The sequence below is a fragment of the Callorhinchus milii genome, unplaced genomic scaffold, assembly GCF_018977255.1.
Source record: "Callorhinchus milii isolate IMCB2004 unplaced genomic scaffold, IMCB_Cmil_1.0 Scaffold24, whole genome shotgun sequence".
Taxonomy (NCBI): domain Eukaryota; kingdom Metazoa; phylum Chordata; class Chondrichthyes; order Chimaeriformes; family Callorhinchidae; genus Callorhinchus; species Callorhinchus milii.
Window position 1 is genome coordinate 4,404,026 of NW_024704765.1, and position 22,616 is coordinate 4,426,641.

At 48.7% G+C, this 22,616-nt stretch overlaps 3 protein-coding genes, 1 long non-coding RNA gene and 1 pseudogene across 4 annotated transcripts in view; 2 read left to right on the forward strand and 3 right to left on the reverse strand.

Moving 5' to 3' along the window:
• Positions 1-1,861, reverse strand: LOC103181414 (transcription factor HES-5). The gene is made up of 3 exons (XM_007897873.2): positions 1,748-1,861; positions 1,317-1,488; positions 1-633 (listed from the first exon to the last, which is right to left on the reverse strand). Exons 1-3 carry the CDS (start codon positions 1,823-1,825, stop codon positions 374-376), a joined length of 510 nt encoding a protein of 169 aa, XP_007896064.2. The 5' UTR covers positions 1,826-1,861; the 3' UTR covers positions 1-373.
• Positions 1,862-4,905: 3,044 nt separating this feature from the next.
• Positions 4,906-7,351, reverse strand: LOC103181415. The gene is made up of 3 exons (XR_488203.1): positions 7,221-7,351; positions 6,448-6,615; positions 4,906-5,919 (listed from the first exon to the last, which is right to left on the reverse strand). It is a non-coding gene; the product is annotated as an uncharacterized LOC103181415 (long non-coding RNA).
• A 5,010-nt stretch (positions 7,352-12,361) lies between these two features.
• LOC103181452 lies at positions 12,362-13,575 on the reverse strand (annotated as a pseudogene).
• A 1,771-nt stretch (positions 13,576-15,346) lies between these two features.
• LOC103181453 (transcription factor HES-5-like) lies at positions 15,347-16,480 on the forward strand. Its single transcript, XM_007897926.2, has 3 exons — positions 15,347-15,417; positions 15,719-15,890; positions 16,187-16,480. The coding sequence occupies exons 2-3, from the start codon at positions 15,722-15,724 to the stop codon at positions 16,444-16,446; spliced, it is 429 nt and encodes a 142-aa protein (XP_007896117.2). The 5' UTR covers positions 15,347-15,417; positions 15,719-15,721; the 3' UTR covers positions 16,447-16,480.
• Positions 16,481-21,554: 5,074 nt separating this feature from the next.
• rpl22 (ribosomal protein L22) overlaps positions 21,555-22,616 on the forward strand; it is a 24,981-nt gene continuing 23,919 nt past the window's right edge. Inside the window, exon 1 of the mRNA XM_042343480.1 lies at positions 21,555-21,674. Within this exon, the coding sequence (XP_042199414.1) occupies positions 21,629-21,674 (46 nt within the window). The 5' untranslated portion in view covers positions 21,555-21,628. The remainder of the gene's footprint in view (positions 21,675-22,616) is intronic.

Sequence of the window (22,616 nt, forward strand, 5' to 3'; positions counted from 1 at the left end):
TTTAATTTAAAAAATACAAATTATAAATGTGACCAGGGAGCAGGTTGTGACTTCAGTCCCGCAACACTACAAACCAGGGAGCAAACACCTTCATAAACTGTCATCAGTTAACATTACAAAAATACATTCGAACCTTCTGTATAACCCAAGCTGTCAATATGACAGTTCATCAATTTGTAATTACCACAAAAGAAAATCAATTTCCTTCATTATGAAGGTTTGACATCCACAAATTGTCCAGGTATTTTACAAAAGAAAAGTCAGGACATTTACATTTACGGAGAGCACATCTCTCCTACAGCACAGCATGCAACCACTCTCTAGCGAGGGAATGGTGGTTGAGGTATGAGGGGAGAGAGAGAGAGAGGTCTGTTCAGCTCTGCCAGGGTCTCCAGAGAGCACGGACGCTGGGCTGGGAGCTGTGCGTGACAGAGTCCTGACAGGACTTGCTGTGCGGAGGGCAAACAGTGCAGTAATGTGGCTCCTCTCCCGCTCCCTGTAATGCCTGCAGTAAGTTGCGAACGCCTGGTGTCCTGGTCTCTGGCAACGACAGAAAGTGCAGCGTCTTCTGTAGACAGCGAGAGTAGCCGGCCTTATAGTCCTGCAGAGGGTTTGGCGTCTGGCAATCAGCTGCTGTGAGAGAGAAACAGTCAAACGTTATAATAATAATAAAATAATAATAATAATCCTTACATTTGATATAGTGCCTTAGCTTGTCTCAAAGCACTTCACGGAATATACCGTAAAGTGTATTTTGTGGACAAAACTATGTATATGTCTTTATGTATAAGTAGACTAATAGACAAATGTTCCTATGTACTGTATAATGTTTATGTCTTTACGTATAAAGCTCCAGCTCATTCACAGACAAGTGTATCTACCATCCAGGAACCAGACTACCAAAACTGCCACAGAAGGCTGGCTTGATTCTGACATTCTGTTGCCGAACGTGTCACCCCGGAGCCAATTCAGCTCCAAGGAGACCTTCTTTACTTTCCTCCCCCCAGGAGAATTTTTTCTCCTGGAGAATTTTTTCTCCTGGGGGGAGGAATGACTAATTGGTCATTTGACATCTGAGAAGCGCGGGTTTGATCCTCATTAGATGAATGATAGATACGAGTAAAGGTCTGGGAGCTTCCTGGTGGGCAACGCAGCTCAGCATGAAATAGGTGAGAGCTTTGCCAACATCTTCCTGTCCGCAGCTGGGACACGAATACCTTCCCATCAGGCACTGGCTGGTCAGTTAGCCTTCAGTTGCAATCACACAGTGCGCAGTCAGTGCCGGCGGAGGCAACGTGTGGAAGACAGACACTCACCGAGCTCGGGGTTGTGTTGCAGGTAGCTGAGTGTGCTCTCCAGGATGACCGCCTTCTCCAGTTTGCAGTTTGCTCGCTCATTCTGTAACTGTGTCCCCAGTAACTGCTTCAGTTGGGCGATGCTCTGGTTGATGCGATCCCGTCGCCTCTTCTCCACCATCGGCTTCATCAGCTGCACAGACACACAGAGAAACATGACCGTCAGCAACTCTGACCCCCAACACAAGACACTCACTGGCAGCATTTACACTCTTTATTAGGGACACAATTGCCCCCCAACAGCTGTCAGACACCCACAAATAAGACTCTGAGTAACAATTACTGTTAAATGGCAATCAGACCGCACGCGCACACAATGCCCTCGTTCCCTCCCAAACTGTTGTGGTTTCAAACGGAATCCAGTTGAAGTGGCTTCGCTGCCTCTCACTTACTCTGCATTTCTCTTTGGCTGTCAGTGGACCCTGACACCGGCCTCTGCTCAGATACTCCACACGGGCGCTGGGAGCCATCGGTGCCAGTCTGGCCAGGAGCAGAGCAGGGAGCGAGTGTGAGTGGTACTGCCTGGTGCAGGGCATTTAAAGCCCCTGTATTTAAAGCCCATGATTAGCATCTGAGTGCGTGAGGCTCTGCCTTCCCACAGGTTCCCACACTCGGCCACCAATCCCCGGTCTCAGGGGGACAGTGAGTGATGGCTCCATTATTTCAACTTCTATTGACCGCTGGCTCTGGTTAAACACATTGCCTGATGGCAGTTTGAGTCTGTGGGAGACAAGGTTCAATAGCCAGAGTCCGGGGTCTCCCTGCAAGATCCTGGGAAACCCCGGGGTCAAAGCCTTCCCACCAAATCCACTGTCTGTCATATTGTTTTGCAATTATTGTTCTGTTTTTGCTCCCTTGAATACTTAAATTCTTAATTCAACCTGCCCTGCACAGCATGTTGTTCAATTGCCTTTAGAGTGAAGGGTCTCATCTGACAAGAGGGCTTGAAGCCCTACTTCAGGCTGGGATTTCTGTGCTGGTTGAGGAATCCTCTGCTACATTGTCCAAAAGGGCTGTCTCAATATTGAGATAGTTTTATCAGTACAACAATAACTTGATTCATATAGCGCCCCTAATGCAGGGTAGTATCCCAGAGCGCTCGACAGTGGCAGAGCACGAAGCCTACCCGGGGGGAAAGAAGGGTGACTATAGCCACGGACAAAGAGGAAGGTCTTCAGGTGTGATCTGAAAATGGGGAAGGAAAGGACAAGTTGGAGGGATAGTGGAAGAGTGTTCCAGAGTTTTGGGGCGTAGTGGCTGAAAGCGCAGCCGATGATGGTGGAATGTAGGGCATGAGGGACACGGAAGAGGCCGGAGCCAGTCGAGCGGTGGGTTGGGGAGGTAAGCAGGTCGGAGAACTAAGGAGTAGCCGGGGCATGAAGGGATTTGAAAATGAGGTGTGAGGATCTTGAAACCTATCCGTTTGGCTAGAGCAGTGGTTATCTTCCTTGGGGTGGGGGCAAAGTGGGTCTCTTTGGGCCTGGATTCAACGGACCAAAAATTTCCACAGGCCTAGCTAAGGACTTCTGCTAAGTCAACTCTCCTGGCACCCATCAACACTGCGCTCAGAAGCCCCTCTGCCCTTGCTGGCCTTCATAGCAGCCAGGGAGACCAACTTTGATTCTGATTGTTTGAATCCCAGGAGCAGAAAATAGCTTCTCCGCTATCTGGGATTCAAACAATTACAATGCCAGTACCGGCATTTACCAGTATTTTCGAAAAATACTTATATTATCTGGGGTATAGGTGTATTCCAGGACAATGTTGATGATGGATCAACAACAACAACTTGCATTTATATTGTGCCCTTCACGCTGGGTAGCATCTCAGAGCGCTTGACTCAGCGTAGCTCAATGGCAGACCAATTACTGGGGATGAGATTCTTCCCGCTCGGCTCCTGATAACTCTGCAAGCCAAAGCCTTGACAGGTAGTGTAGTCTTCACTGGGCAAGTGTGAAGCATCTTCCCCTGACATCCTGCCTTGCAGACCTGGGCTAACACTCCAACCCTAACAAAAACTCCCCTGAAAAGCAACATCTGCCGCAGTAGCGTAGCTGCCTGCTGTAAGATTGGTCAATAAAACATTCTTGGTTTCAGTCACAGGTGGCAAAGAGAGTGCCTCTAAGTGGTGCCTCAGTGGAGCAGTGTGCCTTTAAGTGACGGTGTTGTTCGCACAGTTCCACAATGAAGAGTTTCAGTGGCAAACCATCCACACTATTGTTCCTCTCAATGAGGTTTTTCTTTTGTGAAGAGAGCACAGCTGTGGAGCTGAAGCCTCTAATCTGCTGCTCGTGGGAAACATGCTGCACCAGCCCTCTCACACTCTCCGTCAAATTCTGCCTGTCTTTGCACTTAAGGCAGAATGGCACAGAAATAATTGTTCCAATGAGTATGATTCTTCCCGATGAAGTTCTTCTCCCTGCGTTTTATATCTTATTTGAGCCTGGATCAGATTTTTTTTAATCATTATTTTTTCTCTCCCTGTTGAATACATCTCATCTGTTTAAGGACAAATCAACCAGAGTTGCCTCACCTAATCACTAACCCCACCCCACCCCCAACACCCAACACACGCACGCATGCCATGGAGTACATGCATGGTTAGATGTCTGGCAATGACACAGGAACATGGTCAGTGCACAAAGTCAGGTATCCTGCCCACACTCACTAGGCTTAGACACGAAGAGTGTCACAGGATAGGAGGTGGGCGTGGGTGGGAGGGTGGAGGGGCTTAGCGGAGGTTAATCAGCGCCAGATTGGCTAACAGACGGGGTGTTAAACTGTGGCTTTGCTGTGCTGTTCGGCTGGGTTTCACATGAGGAAAATCTTTTCATCATGCAGTCATTTGAAATTAAGGCAGGAAAGCAAGTATCTGAGATGACCAGGTTAGTGCTAAGCACCTCTTCCACATGTTTCCCAAACTCAGACGCCAATCACTGCATTCAGCCACAAACACTATATCAAATGCAAGGTTATTATTATTATTATTACATGGGCATACCGAGGCCAATTGGAGTTCCACCACTTCCCCAAGTGACAGCCTCCCTCTTCACCTTTGAACCTCTGCATTGATACACTTGGAAAACTTTAAGGAACTTTGTCATCAACAGTGGAAAGACCTAAAGGAGGAATTCCTTCCTGCACACTTTGTGATCTGAATTTAAGGATGGTGGGGAATGGGTCAGTTTACTCTTAATATACCACAGTTATATTCCAGAGGATGTTCACAAGTTTTGTGTGTGTTTTTCTTGTGATTCTTATATTCTTAAACTAAATTTTAGTTCCTTTAGTTCTTTCATTTTTCTTCCAATTGTTTTGTTTTGTTTCTTCTCCAGAAGCCATCAGACTATTTATGGTTCTGCAATTACCCTCCAGTACCTCGCAAAAGCTTATTAAGTAACCTGGAAAAGAAACTGTCCCTATTGATTTCTGATTTAATTAGCCCCCGTCCCCCCAAATAAAGACTGAATCCCATGAGTTTAAACCCAAACCACCTTGGTACAGTATAAAATATCCCTCACATTGTTTCAAAATTATTTTATTTATCCATCCTAGTTTATAACAACAACAAGAACAACTTTCATGTATATCGCACCCTGTAACATGCGGAATCATAAAACAAAAACAGTATTTGCAAAGTATAAAACATTTCATGCAAAACCACATCTCTTGATCACAACAGTCAATTTTGCATTCACTGACCCTCTCAGTCTTCGTGCGGGAAGTATGGTGAGGATGAGAAAGAATGTGTCTCATGACCTTTCTAATTTTCTCCCCTTCTCCCCTAAAGGTACCAACATGAACTAGACATTCGATCTACAGGTCCCTCCCTGTCTCAAGTGACCTTTTTTCATGCGCCAGTAAGACAGTGAGTGTTGATATGATATTCAACCATGAGGTGCATTCCAACCAAGGCGGATCTGGTCTGATATCCACAAGCATGACCTTGACCAGCAGGCAATAGTGATCAGGAGAGGGAACCCTCTGGCTAAATCTCAGCCCCTGTGATTACAGGGTCTTTCTATTGCGTCCAATTAGCCACAGTTGTGGCACGTTGCTGATTTAAATCCTACTCTCAGTTCTATATTCACACTCATAGTTCATCTGGGGATACGGAGGCTTATCTGTCTGCAACAAATAAGCCACCTGGATCCGTGCTATTGGTGCCTGACTCAGCTAGGGAAACAGGATTTGTGTGACTTAGCATCAGGGCAATAAATACTCATCATCTCACTGGCGACATTTGCAAATGATGGACACACTGAAAACCAACCCCACTGAGCTGACACCTCCAAAAGTTCCTAAGTCTCTACATTTCACAGACATTACACATCACAAAGAGCAGGATTCTGGGTCCAACTGAAGCAGCTTTTTGAGAGAGGGAGTGTATGTGCAAAGCCTTTCAACTCTGTCTGGATCTGCTGAGTATTGGAGTGACACGGTCCCTCTTCCACACTTTCCTTCAGCACTTCCAGAGTTGCTGCCATCTTGGGTTGACCACAAGTGTCGGATCTCTTGCACACACTTGTTGTGTATCGCTTGAATTTATTCGGCTGGTGGGATGCTGCAATCAACCAAAAAGAAAGAGATTTGTGAATGAAATGCTAGCATTATTACAGGGGTTACTTCCCAAATCTAACTATTAACAGCAATGATTGAAATTATAATAATAATCCTTGTATTTGATAAAGTGCCTTATCACGTCTTCAAGACGTCTCAAAGCGCTTCACAGAATATACTGTAAAATGAATTGACAGCATATTTTGTGGGCGAAATGCGGCAGCCAATTGCACACAGCAGCGTCCCACAAACAGCCGTGGATTGAGTGACCAAATTACTATTTATTTATTTTTGAAGGGATTATTAGCCCCGCAAAAGCAATCCGCCAATCGACTAACAATCGGGTTCCTACGTACTGCTGGGTAAACAGAGGCGTGTGTGGAGTGAGGAAACTTGCCCAACGTTTCACTTGCCGGGAATCGAACCCAGGGCTCTCGCTTGCGAAGCGAGTGCTCTAACCACTGAGCTACAGGACTCCACAATGCCATTTCTTGTCACAATCTAAGGAGCACTTGAGGAATTGGAAGCTTACTCTGAACTCAGGGCGTGTGCCAGCCTCGGTGCTGCTTCATTTCCATGATGACAGCTTCCTCCAGTTTGCCGAGTGCTCCATGTTCCTCTCCACCAACTTCTTCAGCTGAGTGATGCTGTCGTTTATACGATCTCTGCAGCTCTTTTCAATGATGATTGGCTTCATCAACTGTAATGAAGCAAAAAAAAGACATTGATTGAATTGTCATCAAAATAATTTCCCTCCCTCTCCCCATGCATTATTCTCGCTTGAGGATGTAGACTATTGTCTTGGAGGATAGTTACAGTATCTTTCCCAGTCGTCTTGATGTGTTAAATCAGACGATGAGTGTTGGTAGAATATTTAACCACAGAGGCATCACAGCTGAACCCAACCCTTACCTCTCCCCCTGCCATAATGCATACAGCAACGAGAGATCTAAAATGTGTTCAGGAACTGGAACATTTTCACTGATTCCCCCCCCACTCCCCTTTATAATTCGCAATCAGCAAACTCAGCACCAAACAGGATTGTAACTAATAACAATAATAATAATCATTGCATTTGATGTAGCGCTTTATCATGTCTTTGAGACAGCTCAAAACGCTTAACAGAATATACTATAAAGTGATTTAACTGTATATTTTGCAGGCAAAATGAGACCTTCTGGGATCTGGCTGTCTGTACTTACCCACTGATCCATCAGAGGAACCTTTATTAAAAACTTTACATTTTAGTTTAGCTCTAGAAGTGACGCATTTACACTCCATATTATTTGGAAAATCTGAACTTACTCTACATTTCTCTTTGGCTGTCAGCCTGGAGTACTCTCCGATTAGCAGGAGATCAGCAGGGGCACTTGGAGCCATTGCGCTAAGACTGGATAGGAGCAAAGAATTCTGATCTGGACGTCGCTGGTGCTGCCTCTTGCAGGTCTGAAGACTTCAGCCCCAAAACTCCTGTATTTAAAGCCTGTGATTAGCATCTCAGTGCGTGAGGCTCTGCCTATCCACAGGTTCCCACACTCGGCCGCCAATCCCCGGTCTCAGGGGGACAGTGAGTGATGGCTCCATTATTTCAAGCTCTATTGACCATTGGCTTTGGTTAAACACATTGCCTGGTGAGCAGGTGGAGTATGTGTGAGCCAGGGTTCATTGCTGGAGACTGAGGACTCCCTGCAAAATCCTGGGAAAACCTGAGGTCAGAGCCTTCCCATTCTGGGAGAATGTTGGCCACGGGTAATAAGTGAGGTCAGACACACGTTGCTGTGGTATTTCATTGATGCAAGTCAAAGAGCTGCAAAGAAGAAACCAATCCAACAACATCCTGACAGCAGGCCCTTATCCGCACGTACACCCAGTTCCCCATGACCTTTCATTTAGCTCTTTTCTTTAACCTAAAGAAGACACAATTCAGGCATCCTCCCCAGCTCTCAATATAAAGTGTTGGTAAACCTAACTATTGTATTCAGGAATATGATTCTTATCAAGTCCAACTTCTGCTTACTGAGAGACTATAGTTAAGTGCAGCAACATTTTGTAGGAAAACACAGCAGTCAACAAGAGCAAGAACCCACAAACAGCTAAGGTTATGCACGGATTATTATTATGAGGCAATAATCCGATTAATCTAGAGATTGTTGACCAACAACTTTTAAAATCCAACTGAAGTTGTTTCTAAATGATCAAGGACATATTTGCAAATGTTAGCAAACAGAGACCGGTTCCTGTAGTTAGCTAACAATAGCAGTACATAGCAAACCTCGTGAAGAGGAATAATAAATAATCCTTATATTTCATAAATAGTCCTTATATTTGATACAGCGCCTTTCACGTTGAGAGGATGTCTTACAGCTCTTGATAGGATTTACTAAACGTATAGTGACTGTGTATTTTCCAGGTGAGAGAGCTATTATACAGCAGAGGAATTGCACATAGCAATGTCCCACAAACACAGATGAAGTGCATGAACAATTTTACCAGGCGGATTGTTGGTCAGGGTATACCTTTCTCTTTTCGAATGGAGCCATGTCCACCTGAAGAGCCAGTAACTGGGAAAGAATGAGTTAAGAGTAGTAGCGATGAGCCTTTATTTTAATACAGTGAGAATGTATTGGTGCTTGGGAGGAAAGTTCAGATGAGCAATGACAATAGTGGTATCAATTTAAAGAAGGAGAATGGAGCAGTGTGTCTTTAAGTGGTGTTGGAGTTTGTTCAGCTTCACAGTAAAGAGTCTCAGTAGCTCTATTGTTCCTCTCAATGAGGCTTCTCTTTTGTGAGGAGAGCACAGCTGTGGAACTGGAGTCCCTCTAATCTACTGCTCGTGGGAAACACACTGCTCTGGTCCTCTCACACTCCCCGGTCAGCAGCACACACATGCATGCACACATCCATATGCTCAGGAATAGGAACCTTGGCTGATTTTGCCTCTCCCTAAGCCAAGGGGACTGAAGTCAGTTGTAGCCCTGGATGATATCTGCTAACTGAGTACTGATTCAAAACTGTGATTTAAACCTGGGATATTCTTAGCTTGCGTGCATCATCTATTCATTCGTTCATTTATTCACTGGGTCACCAGAGCAACAGTTTATATTTGCAGGGGGTTGTGCAGTGTGAATGTAAAAATATTTCACATATAAATGCCAACAAAATATACAGTCAATTCATTTTACAGTATATTATGTGAACTGCTTTTAGATGTGTCGAAGTTGTGATAAGGTGCTATATCAAATGCAAGGATTATTATTGTTATTTCAATGATTGCAGTTAGTAGTTAAATTTAGGAAGTAACCACTGTAAAAACGTTCATATTTCACTCAAAAATCTCTTTCTTGATAAAACGCTATATTAAATGCAAGGATTATTATTGAGTCAAACTTTAATGTAATTCACTGGCAGAGCATATCAGAGAGTGGTTGCAGGTGTTCCAAGCAATAGAAAATACGATAACGTTAGTAAATTTGGACTAAATTAGAGACAAAACAAATAAATTCTGTTTCGTTTGGACTTTTATGATCTTTTCAATATATTAATGGTGCAGAAATAAGCTTGGAGATGTACGTTTCGAAGAAGAAAGCAGAAAATTGTAAAGGGACATATTAAGTGATTGGGCAAATTTATGGCAGAAGGAGTTCAACATAGCAGGTACTTGATAAGAATGGATCTGAAATATAAAAAGAAGGAAGTGTTGCTGTAGCTATATAAAACACTGGTCACAACTCATTTTGTGTTTGGTTTTGAACACCTACCTTTGATAATTCCTGTGATGAAGATACTTAGCCTATGATGAGAGGTTGGGTCAACTAGGGTTATTCCCTGGTGGTGAGGAGGTAGAAGGGATGTGATTGAAGATTTTAGTGTGAAATATTAGAAAGTGGCTTTCCCTGGGATACTCTGCAGACGCAGTGTTATAATTTCTCCTCAAAACTCTGAGACTGATTTTATTCAGTTTTGTGCCTCCTTTATTCCAGACACAAGAAAAACACAATCTTGTTTCTAGCGCTCAAATCTCAATAGAGGAGACACAACAACAACAACTTGCATTTCTATAGTGCCTTCATGTTTGTTTGTGGGACACTGCTGTGCGCAATTGGCTGCCGCGTTTCGCCCACAAAATATACAGTCAATTCACTTTTCAGTATATTGAAACACTTTGAAGCGCTGAAATTGAAGTATTTCAGCGAAGCACTTTGAGACGTCTCAAAGAGATCAGAAGGCGCTATTGCAAGGATTGTTATTATTATTGTAGGGTGGTATCTTGGAGGGCTTTAAAGCCAGACAGGGAGCCAGGAGAGGAAAACTGTGAGGCAGATGACAGCACTTGCACAGGTCTGGAACCTTGGCAAGGAGTTCATCTCCACTGTTCTAATACGTGGAACGTGTTACATTTGTTTTATTTTGGGTTTTCATTTTCTGAGCAGTTGGCATTAAAGGGTTAAAATCAGGCACTGCCTTTGTGTCCTTCAAATGGAAATGTTCCTGGCCCTAATTACCCTCTGAGCACTGAGGGGCTGAGCTTTCTCAGGCTCTGGGAATTTCACATGACATTAATATCCTGGGGTGTGAGCGACACACTTACTGTCCAGATGCTCCTCAAGGAAATAGGTTGCAACTGCCCACGATCCTGAGTCACAGCCCAGCACTAATTCCCCGTGTACTCAGCCACACGCCTTTTGTGTCTTGCCGACTGAAACAATTGACTGCAGTGTGGGAAACTGTGAACACACAGTCTTGTCATCTCTATTACCCAAGCCCTCTCTCTCTCTTTGCTATTCTCCTCTTGACTCCATCAAAAGTAAGTCTTGCTCTGCTAAACTTCCGTCCTGTGAGATAGTAGATGTTATTTACCTGGAATTTGGAAAGGCATTTGACACTGTTCCATCGACTACTGTAGAAGATTTTGCCTCCAAAGCCAGTCACTGTGCTTGACAGTAATCACTTGTCAAGCGCTTTAGGATTTTTGACATGATAAGGTGCTATAAAAATGTAAATTCAAAGGTTTAAAACAATGCCATAGGTCCATTAAACTGGTTCAGCAAATGGATGTTTTATGTGCCACAGAGGGCAGTGCTGGGACCACAATTAGTTATAATTTAAAAAATTAATTGGCGAACTGGTATTCTGGCAATTGCATCTAAATTTCCAAATTGGAGACTATTTCAATGTGACAATCAGCTGCCGCATTTCATCCAGAAAATGTACAATCAATTCATTTTACAGTATATTCTGTGAAGCGCTTTGAGATGTCTCAACGACGTGATAAGGCACTATATCAAATACAAGGATTATTATTATGATGATAATCAATGTGCACTAAACCAGAGGGATTTGGAGTAACTGAAGTTGTGGCTCTAAAGGTGACAGATGCAGTTTAACACAGAGACATGTAAAGTGATGGCATTGGGCAGATGAAAGGGCAGTGTGGAATACGTGTAAAATTGTGTCCACCCTGGTGAGATCACATTAGCTTGAATGTGAAACTACACTGTTTGAAGTCATTATTTGCAGTTTGGGCTTTCCTTATTTCAAAAAAGATGATTTGTAAGAGGGATTGAGTTTAGCTGTGACACTCTGTCCATCTCCTTCCCATGACTCAGTTATGTAACCTCCAGACACTGTGCCAACTGAAATAATAAACCTTGCATTTGATATAACCCCTTATAAAGTTTCGAAGCACTTCGCAGGATATGCTGTGAAGTGAATTGACTGTGTATTTTGTGGGTGAAATTACCATTCGAGATCAGGTACCAAAAGATGTCACAGGCAGCATAGGCGAGGATAGGAGAGAAATAGAGGAGGGAGTGATGCTTTCATAGAGAAAAGGAACAACATGGCAATTTTGATGTAACATTTTATTAGGAAAAGGCAACAGCTCCGTAAAATATACAAAACCTTCTCATGAAAACACAACATACACAACACATCAATTACCTGATAATATTCGCTTTTAGTAACAAAGCTACAGAACTCACACATGGCGGAGAAATAACTTATTTTCACACTGTAAATTCACTGAACTTGAGACACTGTGTGTGTGATTATTTTGATTGTCACCCCCAAACACTGCTCAATTCCATAAATTTACCGTCAAGTGAAAAAAAAAATACCCATTCAACCTTCATCTTCCTTCCAATTACATTCCCAAGATTGAAATAATTTTATACATCACCAGAAAAGGAAATGATTACATCACATATTGATTTACAATCACAAGAAAGGACTTGCATGTGCACAATGCTTCAACAAATGAAAATGCTTCAAAACACTTTACTCCAATGACTACTGTAGTGACTGTGATGGAAAGCACAATTGTCAATATGACAAACCGTCATAAATAGTGTTATATTTACAACACCATCAGATGTGATGGGAATGGGAATATTCCTTCACAATGAAGGGACATCAGTATTTCAGGCTCCTGAAATAACACACTGGGTGGAGCACACGTCGCCCACATAACAACAACAAATTACACTTGGACAGCGCCCTTCACGTCCGAAAGACGTCCCATAATGTTATGTTTACAGGCACTCCCGTGTACAGACATCTCAGCTCTGCCAGGGTCTCCAGAGAGCACGGACGCTGGGCTGGGAGCTGTGTGTGACGGAGCCCTGACAGGACTTGCTGCGCGGAGGGCAAACGGTGCAGTAACGCGGCTCCTCGCCCGCTCCCTGTAACGGCTGCAGTAAGTTGCGAACGCCTGGTGTCCTGGTCTCTGGCAACGACAGAAAGTGCAGCGTCTTCTGCAGACAGCGGGAGTAGCCGGCCTTATAGTCCCGCGGAGGGTGTGGCGTCGGGCAATCAGCGGCTGTGAGAGCGAAACAGCCAAACGTTATAATAACAATAATAATCCTTACATTTGATACAGCGCCTTATCGTGTCTTTGAGACGTCTCAAAGCGCTTCGCAGAATATCCCGCAAAGTGAACCGACTGTGTGCTTTGAGGGCGAAACCATGTATGTGCCTTTATGTATGAAGCTCCAGCTCTTTCACAGGGGAGTCGGTGTGTGCATCAGGCACTGGATGGTCAGTTAGCCTTCAGCTGCAATCACACAGTGCGCGGTCAGTGCCGGCGGAGGCAACGTGTGGGAGACAGACACTCACCGAGCTCGGGGTTGCGTTGCAGGTAAGTGACTGCGCTCTCCAGGATGTCCGCCTTCTCCAGTTTGCAGTTTGCTCGTTCTTTCTGTAACTGTGTCCCAGTAACTGCTTCAGTTGGGCGATGCTCTGGTTGATGCGATCCCGTCGCCTCTTCTCCACCATCGGCTTCATCAGCTGCACAGACACACAGAGAAACAAAGACCGTCAGCAACTCTGACCCCCAACACAAGACACTCACTCGCAGCATTTACACTCTTTATTAGGGACGCAATTGCCCCCCAACAGCTGTCAGACAGACGCCCAGAAACAAGACGCTGCGTAACGGTTACTGTTAAATGGCAATCAGACCGCCGGCTGTGCGGACGCACACAATGTCCTCGTTCCCTCCCGAACTGTTGTGGTCTCAAACGGAATCCGGTTGCAGTGGCTTCGCTGCCTCTCACTCACTCACTCACTCACTTACTCTGCATTTCTCTGTGGCTGTCAGTGAGCCCTGACACCGGCCTCTGCTCAGATACTCCACACGGGCGCTGGGAGCCATCGGTGCCAGTCTGGCCAGGAGCAGAGCAGGGAGCGGGTGTGGGTGGTGCTGCCCGGTGCGGGGCATTTAAAGCCCCTGTATTTAAAGCCCACCGTTAGCATCTGAGTGCGTGAGGCTCTGCCTTCCCACAGGTTCCCACACACTCGGCCGCCAATCGCAGCGTTCGACCTGCAAACAAAAGACGTGTGTCTGAGCCCCCGGGGGATTGGCACTGGGCTGTGACTCCTGACTGTGGGCAGCGGCTGCCCATTCCCTGAGGAGCATCTGCACAGTAAGTGTGTCTCTCACACCTCAACTTCTTACTGTCCTGGTGACACTCCCCAGAGCCTGGGAAAGGCACTGTGGCCACAAAGACACAACTTTTATTGCACAGAAGGATATCACTCTTCAAGGGGGTTTTATGTGTTGGGTTTGCTGATTGCCTAATATGTAGCCACTTTTAAAATGACCACTGTGTTTGATCTGATCTCCTGTTGAGACCTTTCAACATTTCCTTCACATTGTGCTTTGGTGCGAGGCTCCCTTGGAAGAAGACACAAGTTAAGACACATAGTATGGGTTCATAAATCACTTGGGAATTTAGAATTACCTTCGCATTTGGTATAACACAGTTCATGTTGGGAGGATCTTCCACTCCAACTTAGATTTCCCCAGGTGAGGAGTTTGAACTCACATTTGGGGAGGCTGACACTCCAGTGCAGTGCTCGGGGGTGTTGCATTGTCAGAGATGCAATCCTTCGGATGAGACATTAATCTGAGATCCTGTCTGCCTCTGAAGGTGGATGTTAAAGATCCCATGACATTTTTTGAAAAAGAGAAGGGGGTTTCTCCTGGTCTCCTGGCCAACAATACCCCGAAATAAACTTGATCATTCACTTCATGGATATGTGTGAGATGTTACTGTGCAACTGTTGGCGGCCTTCTTTGTCCACAAATAACAACAACAACAAATTGCACTTGCATAGCACCCTTCACATCGGAAACACGTCTCAGGGCGCTGGATAGTCAGGGTTGTCTGGACCCGAGCTGGAAACTAGGGTCAGGAGGGGTGGAGAGCATGGATGGGAGAGTGCCCGAAAACAGGGTCGAAGAGGAAGCGACGCAGTTGAAGAGGAAGGTCAAAAATACGGTATATCCTGTGGAGGATCCTCCCAACATGAACTGTGTTATACCAAATGCGAAGGTAATTCTAAATTCCCAAGTGATTTATGAACCTATACTATGTGTCTTAACTTGTGTCTTCTTCCAAGGGAGCCTCGCACCAAAGCACAATGTGAAGGAAATGTTGAAAAGGTCTCAACAGGAGATCAGATCAAACACAGTGGTCATTTTAAAAGTGGCTACATATTAGGCAATCAGCAAACCCAACACATAAAACCCCTTTGAAGAGTGATATCCTTCTGTGCAATAAAAGTTGTGTCTTTGTGGCCACAGTGCCTTTCCCAGGCTCTGGGGAGTGTCACCAGGACAGTAAGAAGTTGAGGTGTGAGAGACACACTTACTGTGCAGATGCTCCTCAGGGAATGGGCAGCCGCTGCCCACAGTCAGGAGTCACAGCCCAGTGCCAATCCCCCGGGGGCTCAGACACACGTCTTTTGTTTGCAGGTCGAACGCTGCGATTGGCGGCCGAGTGTGTGGGAACCTGTGGGAAGGCAGAGCCTCACGCACTCAGATGCTAACGGTGGGCTTTAAATACAGGGGCTTTAAATGCCCCGCACCGGGCAGCACCACCCACACTCGCTCCCTGCTCTGCTCCTGGCCAGACTGGCACCGATGGCTCCCAGCGCCCGTGTGGAGTATCTGAGCAGAGGCCGGTGTCAGGGCTCACTGACAGCCACAGAGAAATGCAGAGTAAGTGAGTGAGTAAGTGAGTGAGTGAGTGAGTGAGAGGCAGCGAAGCCACTGCAACCGGATTCCGTTTGAGACCACAACAGTTCGGGAGGGAACGAGGACATTGTGTGCGTCCGCACAGCCGGCGGTCTGATTGCCATTTAACAGTAACCGTTACGCAGCGTCTTGTTTCTGGGCGTCTGTCTGACAGCTGTTGGGGGGCAATTGCGTCCCTAATAAAGAGTGTAAATGCTGCGAGTGAGTGTCTTGTGTTGGGGGTCAGAGTTGCTGACGGTCTTTGTTTCTCTGTGTGTCTGTGCAGCTGATGAAGCCGATGGTGGAGAAGAGGCGACGGGATCGCATCAACCAGAGCATCGCCCAACTGAAGCAGTTACTGGGGACACAGTTACAGAAAGAACGAGCAAACTGCAAACTGGAGAAGGCGGACATCCTGGAGAGCGCAGTCACTTACCTGCAACGCAACCCCGAGCTCGGTGAGTGTCTGTCTCCCACACGTTGCCTCCGCCGGCACTGACCGCGCACTGTGTGATTGCAGCTGAAGGCTAACTGACCATCCAGTGCCTGATGCACACACCGACTCCCCTGTGAAAGAGCTGGAGCTTCATACATAAAGGCACATACATGGTTTCGCCCTCAAAGCACACAGTCGGTTCACTTTGCGGGATATTCTGCGAAGCGCTTTGAGACGTCTCAAAGACACGATAAGGCGCTGTATCAAATGTAAGGATTATTATTGTTATTATAACGTTTGGCTGTTTCGCTCTCACAGCCGCTGATTGCCCGACGCCACACCCTCCGCGGGACTATAAGGCCGGCTACTCCCGCTGTCTGCAGAAGACGCTGCACTTTCTGTCGTTGCCAGAGACCAGGACACCAGGCGTTCGCAACTTACTGCAGCCGTTACAGGGAGCGGGCGAGGAGCCACGTTACTGCACCGTTTGCCCTCCGCGCACCAAGTCCTGTCAGGGCTCCGTCACACACAGCTCCCAGCCCAGCGTCCGTGCTCTCTGGAGACCCTGGCAGAGCTGAGATGTCTGTACACGGGAGTGCCTGTAAACATAACATTATGGGACGTCTTTCGGACGTGAAGGGCGCTGTCCAAGTGTAATTGTTGTTGTTATGTGGGCGACGTGTGCTCCACCCAGTGTGTTATTTCAGGAGCCTGAAATACTGATGTCCCTTCATTGTGAAGGAATATTCCCATTCCCATCACATCTGATGGTTGTAAATATAACACTATTTATGACGGTTTGTCACATTGACCCTTGCAAAGCTGAGCAGACCTCTGTCTCCTCATACTTCAACCTCCATTCCCTCATCAGAGAGTGGAGTGGGTACAGGCCAATGTTATAACTTCACAGTGAAGATTTGATGGGCTTTATCACAAGTTCCTGATTTTTTTTTGTAAAATTATGCTTTTTAAGCTTTCAATATTTGAAAGTTTTAGTAAATTTAAATATTGGGTCCTGTCGGTGAGCTGAGAGAACAAACGACTCACATCCCACTAATACCTCCAACTTTTGGTCAGATCATGTATCAGCTCAACTGGTGGCATCCCATGATATTTGACAACAGAGGCCATCACAGCCCTGATCCCGTCTGTCCTCACTCTATGTCCACCTGACTGTGGTAGTCCAGTTCCTGAGTCAGGCAGGTTGGTGGTACCCCAGGGCACTGCTGATGACAGACCAGCAAATCTGGCTCAACAGCAGGACTTGGCTGGGCAGACTCGTCACTGAAAGTAGGGATTCTGCCCACTTAACTCCTGTTAACCCTGCAAGCAAAAGCCAAGGGTGGTCCTAGCAGGGGAAGTAGTGGGAAGTTTGCCAGACGGTGCTCTCGAAGGCATTCTTTGCTTTCATAGCTGGTTAAACTCCAGCAGTTCCCTAACGCATACTCTGGGATCCTCATTCAGGCATCTCATTAGACATTTTTGATCCTGGTGTAATCAAATGAAGAATCATGTTTAAAATGTGAGACATTGTATTCCTTCATAGTGAAGGGGATTTAGAATCTTTTATTGTGAAAAGACGTTGTAATCTTATATTTTGATGTTAGCTCTGCGCTGAGCATTGTTCTGGCAGATGTGTCTGTCCCAATCTTGCAACGGGGAAGGTGCGGGTTGCTCTCTGCTGTGAGAGATTGTCACTGGAGAGCAGTGATGAGGGGCTCACATCAATCCACCATTGTGGAGTTCCACAGTCTACAATTTATTCTGTACTGTGTTTGCACGTTTGTCATAATAAAACGTATACCAAATCTCTCTTCTTTATGGTTCAATTGCTCTGCTTGCTGTGAAGGCTGTTCCAAATATAGTGCATTACTGAGTACCTTAAAGTCCAACAACCGTCCCTACGAATGGGTTACTGTTGAGTCAGATGTACCCTTTGCTGCATGTAACCCGTGCTATAGCTGTCCTGGGAGTGCTGTGTAAGACAGTGGGGAGGTTTTCTGTATGTAACGCACGTTATACAGTGGTTGAATTGGGAGATGCTGGTTGAGAATATAGGATGTAAAAGCTGTGAAACAAAGTCCCATTTCTTCAGTAATTACCGTCCTGAGGGAATCAATGGCTTCAGACCATTGATGTAATAGATGTATCATTCGCATCCGACATGTTATTTCCCGCCCGAAACCAGCAGAAGGCGCCAGAAGATAACTAACAGCCAATGCCAAAAAAAAGCCACGAGAGACTTTCGAGATTTTAAGTTAATTCCTCACATAATAATCCTTGCATTTGACACACCTTCAAGACGTCTTAAAGTGCTTCGCAGAACATACCGTAAAGTGAATTGACTTGTGCATTCTGTGGGCGAAACCCGGCAGTCGATCGCGCACAGCAGCGTCCCACAAGGTCACGGGAGTGAGCGACCAAATTATTATTATTATTAATGATTATTTTTTAATTTAACTGTACCACTCCACACGATAAGGCGTCTCCCATTTGTGTTACCCAGCTTCCTTATTAAGCAAGCTCCTTAAGTTTGCGCGGAAATGGTGGCACAATTTTTCCTCCCACTTGGTGATGGGTTTCCACTCGGTGATGGGCGTCACCTTGGCTGACACCAAAAAAAAAACAGTGCAGTTGGGGGCCCTGACCCCGGGGTCGGAGGAGAAAAGTCGGCCGGGATTTGGTGCCCCCGATCCGGAGAGCGAGCTCCCGCTGGACGATCCGTTGGGGCTGTGATACCAGGGTCAAACGTACCGGTGACGCTCACTGTTAAAGCTCAAACGAGGATCTGGGCCACTTGGGTGAGGTCCTGGGAGGCCACACTGGGAGGAGGGAACACTTTTCGGTGGGGGGGGGGGGGGGATGGGGAGAGGGACGGGGAGGGATGGGGAGAGGGACGGGGAGAGGGACGGGACGGAGGGAGGGATGGGGGGGGAGAGAAAAGCGCAAGAGAAAAAGGCTCTTAAAAATATTTGCAAACTATTATTGCTTTATTACCAATAGGAGACATAAAAGTAAATGGACTCAAAAATTCTCCCCCGGTGCCAGTCTTAATGCCAGGCTCAGCTGCAAGTTCCTAATGCCAGGCTCAGGTGCCAGTCCCTGATGTCAGGCTCAGGTGCCAGTCTTTACGCCAGGCTTGGGTAGGTGCCAGCCATGATGCCAGGCTCAGATGTCAGTCCCAGTCTCAATGCCAAGCTCAGATCGGTTACCAGCCCTGGTGCCAGGCTCAGGTGCCAGTCTCAATGTCAGGCTCAGATAGGTGCCAGCCATGATGCCAGGCTCAGGTGCCAGTCCCGATGCCAGGCTCAGGTGCCAGTCCCGATGCCAGGCTCAGGTGCCAGTCCCGATGCCAGGCTCAGGTGCCAGCCCTGGTGCCAGGCTCAGGTGCCACCCCTGATGCCAGGCTCCGGTTCCAGTCCCGATGCCAGGCTCGAGTAGGTGCCACCCCCGATGCCAGGCTCAGGTAGGTGCCAGCCCTGGTGCCAGGCTCAGGTGCCAGCCCTGGTGCCAAGCTCAGGTGCCAGCCCTGGTGCCAGGCTCAGGTGCCAGCCCTGGTGCCAGGCTCAGGTGCCACCCCTGATGCCAGGCTCCGGTTCCAGTCCCGATGCCAGGCTCGAGTAGGTGCCACCCCCGATGCCAGGCTCAGGTAGGTGCCAGCCCTGGTGCCAGGCTCAGGTGCCAGCCCTGGTGCCAAGCTCAGGTGCCAGCCCTGGTGCCAGGCTCAGGTGCCAGCCCTGGTGCCAGCCCCGATGCCACCCCTGGTGCCAGGCTCAGGTAGGTGCCAGCCCTGGTGCCAGCCCCGATGCCAGGCTCAGGTAGGTGCCAGCCCTGGTGCCAGGCTCAGGTGGCAGCCCTGGTGCCAGGCTCAGGTAGGTGCCAGCCCTGGTGCCACCCCCGATGCCAGGCTCAGGTAGGTGCCAGCCCTGGTGCCAGCCCCGATGCCAGTTCCCGGTGTGAGGCTCAGTGCTGGTGCCGGGCGGGGCGGGTCTGGTCTGGTGTGCTGTGGTCCTGCAGCGGCTCCTCCTCGGGCCCGGCTCCGGCTCCGGCTCCGGCTCTCCCGCTGCTGCTGCCCCGGGTCCCCGGGTCCTGTCCCCCCCCTCTCCCCCCTCTCTCCCCGCCCCCCGGGGCTCAGGCTCGGGGCCGCGGCTCTGGCTGATGGCGGGCCCGGCTCCCGGCACCTTCGCCCTCGGCCTGTCGGTCACGCTGCTGCCCGCGGTGACCGGGGCCCCGGCCGGGCCGCTGGGCCGCGCCCTCGTCGCCGGGTACCTGGCGGCGCTCAACGGCCTCCTGCTGCTGCTGTACCGCGGCCCGGCCTACCAGGTCAGGTCAGGTCAGGTCAGGTCAGCCCGGGGCCTGGGCCTCGGCCCGCGGGCCCCAGTGCCGGGGGGGGGGGGGGGAGCAGTGGGGGGGAGTGGGGGGGAGGAGTGGGGGGAGCAGTGAGTGGGGGGAGCAGTGGGGAGCAGTGGGGGGAGTAGTGGGGGGGGAGCAGTGGGGAGCAGTGGGGGGAGAGTGGGGTATGGGGAGCAGTGGGGGGGAGCAGTGTGGGGTATGGGAGCAGTGGGGGGGAGCAGTGGGGGTGGGGAGCAGTGGGAGCAGTGGGGGGGGAGCAGTGTGGGTATGGGGAGCAGTGGGGGGAGCAGTGGGGGGGGGAGCAGTGGGGGTGGGGAGCAGTGGGGTGGGAGCAGTGGGGGGGAGCAGTGGTGGGGGGAGCAGTGGGGTTGGGGAGCAGTGGGGGGTATGGGGAGCAGTGGGGGGTATGGGGAGCAGTGGGGGGGGGAGTGGGGGATAATAATAATCCTTATATTTGCTTCGCGTCTTGTCGTTGAGACGTCTCAAAGCCCTTCGCAAAATACACTGTAAAGGGTAGTGACTGTGTTTTTAGAAGGGTTGGGGGGTTGGGAAGGGGGTTGCCGTGCGGGCAGGATGGGAGGGGGGGGGGGGGTTGGGGGGTCTGGGGAGGGGAGTTGGGGGGGTCTGCCTCATTTGCCGGGGGCTCTGCTGGGGTCCGTGTACACCTCGGCCGCCTCGTAATCGCCGCCTCTCTCCGCAGGTCGCGGTCCGGGCCTGTTTCCTCGGGTTCGCCTTTGGCTGCGGTTTACTGCTGAGCTTCGGAGGGGCTTCGTGGCAACACTTTGGCTGGTAATCGGCCTCCGGCGAGGGCGCCGTGCGCCGCCGTGTCAGGGATCGCGCTCCTTAGCTGCGGCCGGCTCTCTTAATGAGCTTCCGAACGCTCCCGGCGCTTCTCCCCTCGCTGTGCGACGGTCAGCGGTGCCGTCGGGAGACTGTTCGAGGAGGACGTTTGAAAAGAGAAGAGAGTTAGTTCCTCCCCGGGTTCCTGGCCAGCGATCTTCCAAATTAATTAGTTATTCCCCCGGTGGCGTGTGGGACCTTGTTTGGCTGTTAACGCAAACCTGACAGTCGTGGTGCTGATGATGATAATAATCCTCGCATTTGATATTGCGCCTTATCGCGTCTCCGAGACGTCTCAAAGCGCTTCACAGAATATACTGCGAAGGGAGTCGACTGTATGTTTCGTGGGCGAAACGCAGCAGTCAATCTCGCACAGCAGCGTCCCACAGACAGTCGTGAACTAACGCTAAAAATGCATGTTCTTGCTCTCTGCTGCTTGGCAGGTATCTGTGCTCGTTGAGTTTTTTCCACTACTCGGAGTACCTGGTGACGGCCATCATTAACCCCCAGTCCCTCTCCCTCGACTCGTTTCTGCTGAACCACAGCCTGGAGTACAAACTGGCGGCCATGTCTTCCTGGGTGGAGTTCACGATCGAAAAGCTCTTCTTCCCAGGTTAGTCTGTCAACAACAACAACAACAACAACCGCAAATTACATTTACACGGCGTCTTTCACGTAGGGAGGACGTCCCAAGGCCCTGGACAGTCAAAGATTTGCACCAGAGCTGGGGCTTGGGATCAGGAGAGGTGGAGGGCAGGGGAGGGTGGGGGCAGGAGGGTGACAGACAGCACGGTTGAAGAGGTAGGTCTTGAGACGGGCCTCGAATGAGGCGAAGGGACTCTGGGATGGAGTTCCAAAAGGTGGGGACGGAGAGGCTGAAGGCCCGAACGCTGATGGTCGGGCGGGCAGGGCGGGGGACATGGAGCAGGCCAGAGCTCCGCCAGAGGAGAGCGGTGTGACGTGTGAAGAGTCGAGCTGGATTATGAAATCTACCAAAGCTGACCGTGTGTGTGTTTATGTGTGTGGGTGTGTGTGTTTATATGTGTGGGTTTATGTGCGTCTTTGCAGAGCTGAAGCAGCTGAGGTGGTTGAGCTGCCTGGGCCTGGCGATGGTGCTGGTGGGAGAGACGCTGAGGAAAGTGGCCATGCTGACTGCCGGCTCCAACTTCAACCACATTGTGCAGAACGAGAAGTCAGAAAGCCACCAGCTCGTCACCTCCGGGGTCTATGCCTGGTTCCGGCACCCCTCCTACGTGGGCTGGTTTTACTGGAGCATCGGCACTCAGGTACGGACGTCTGGCGTTCAGTCACTCGCTTCCCTGCTGAAACCACGTTAAATAAAAATAAATAACAATTGTATTACAGGGGGGGCGAAACGTTGGGCAAGTTCTTTACTCCATGCACCTCTGTTTACCTCGCAGCAAGTAGGAACCCAGTTGTTAGTCGATTGGCGGATCGCTTTTCCAGTGGTGATAATCCCTGAAAAAAATTGGTCAGTCAATCCAAGACTATTTGTGGGATGTCGCTGTGCGCAATTGGCTGTCACGATTAGCCA

Bases quoted from the DNA above. Each gene is read 5' to 3' on its own strand.
- LOC103181414 (XM_007897873.2), bottom strand. From the start codon at position 1,825: ATGGCTCCCAGCGCCCGTGTGGAGTATCTGAGCAGAGGCCGGTGTCAG. The intron at 1,489-1,747 runs GTAAGTGAGAGG...GTGTCTGTGCAG, and splicing joins CAGCCAAAGAGAAATGCAGA to CTGATGAAGCCGATGGTGGA. The intron at 634-1,316 runs GTGAGTGTCTGT...TCTCTCTCACAG, and splicing joins GCAACACAACCCCGAGCTCG to CAGCTGATTGCCAGACGCCA.
- LOC103181453 (XM_007897926.2), top strand. From the start codon at position 15,722: ATGAAGCCGATGGTGGAGAAGAGGCGACGGGATCGCATCAACCAGAGC. The intron at 15,891-16,186 runs GTGAGTGTCTGT...TCGCTCTCACAG, and splicing joins GCAACGCAACCCCGAGCTCG to CCGCTGATTGCCCGACGCCA.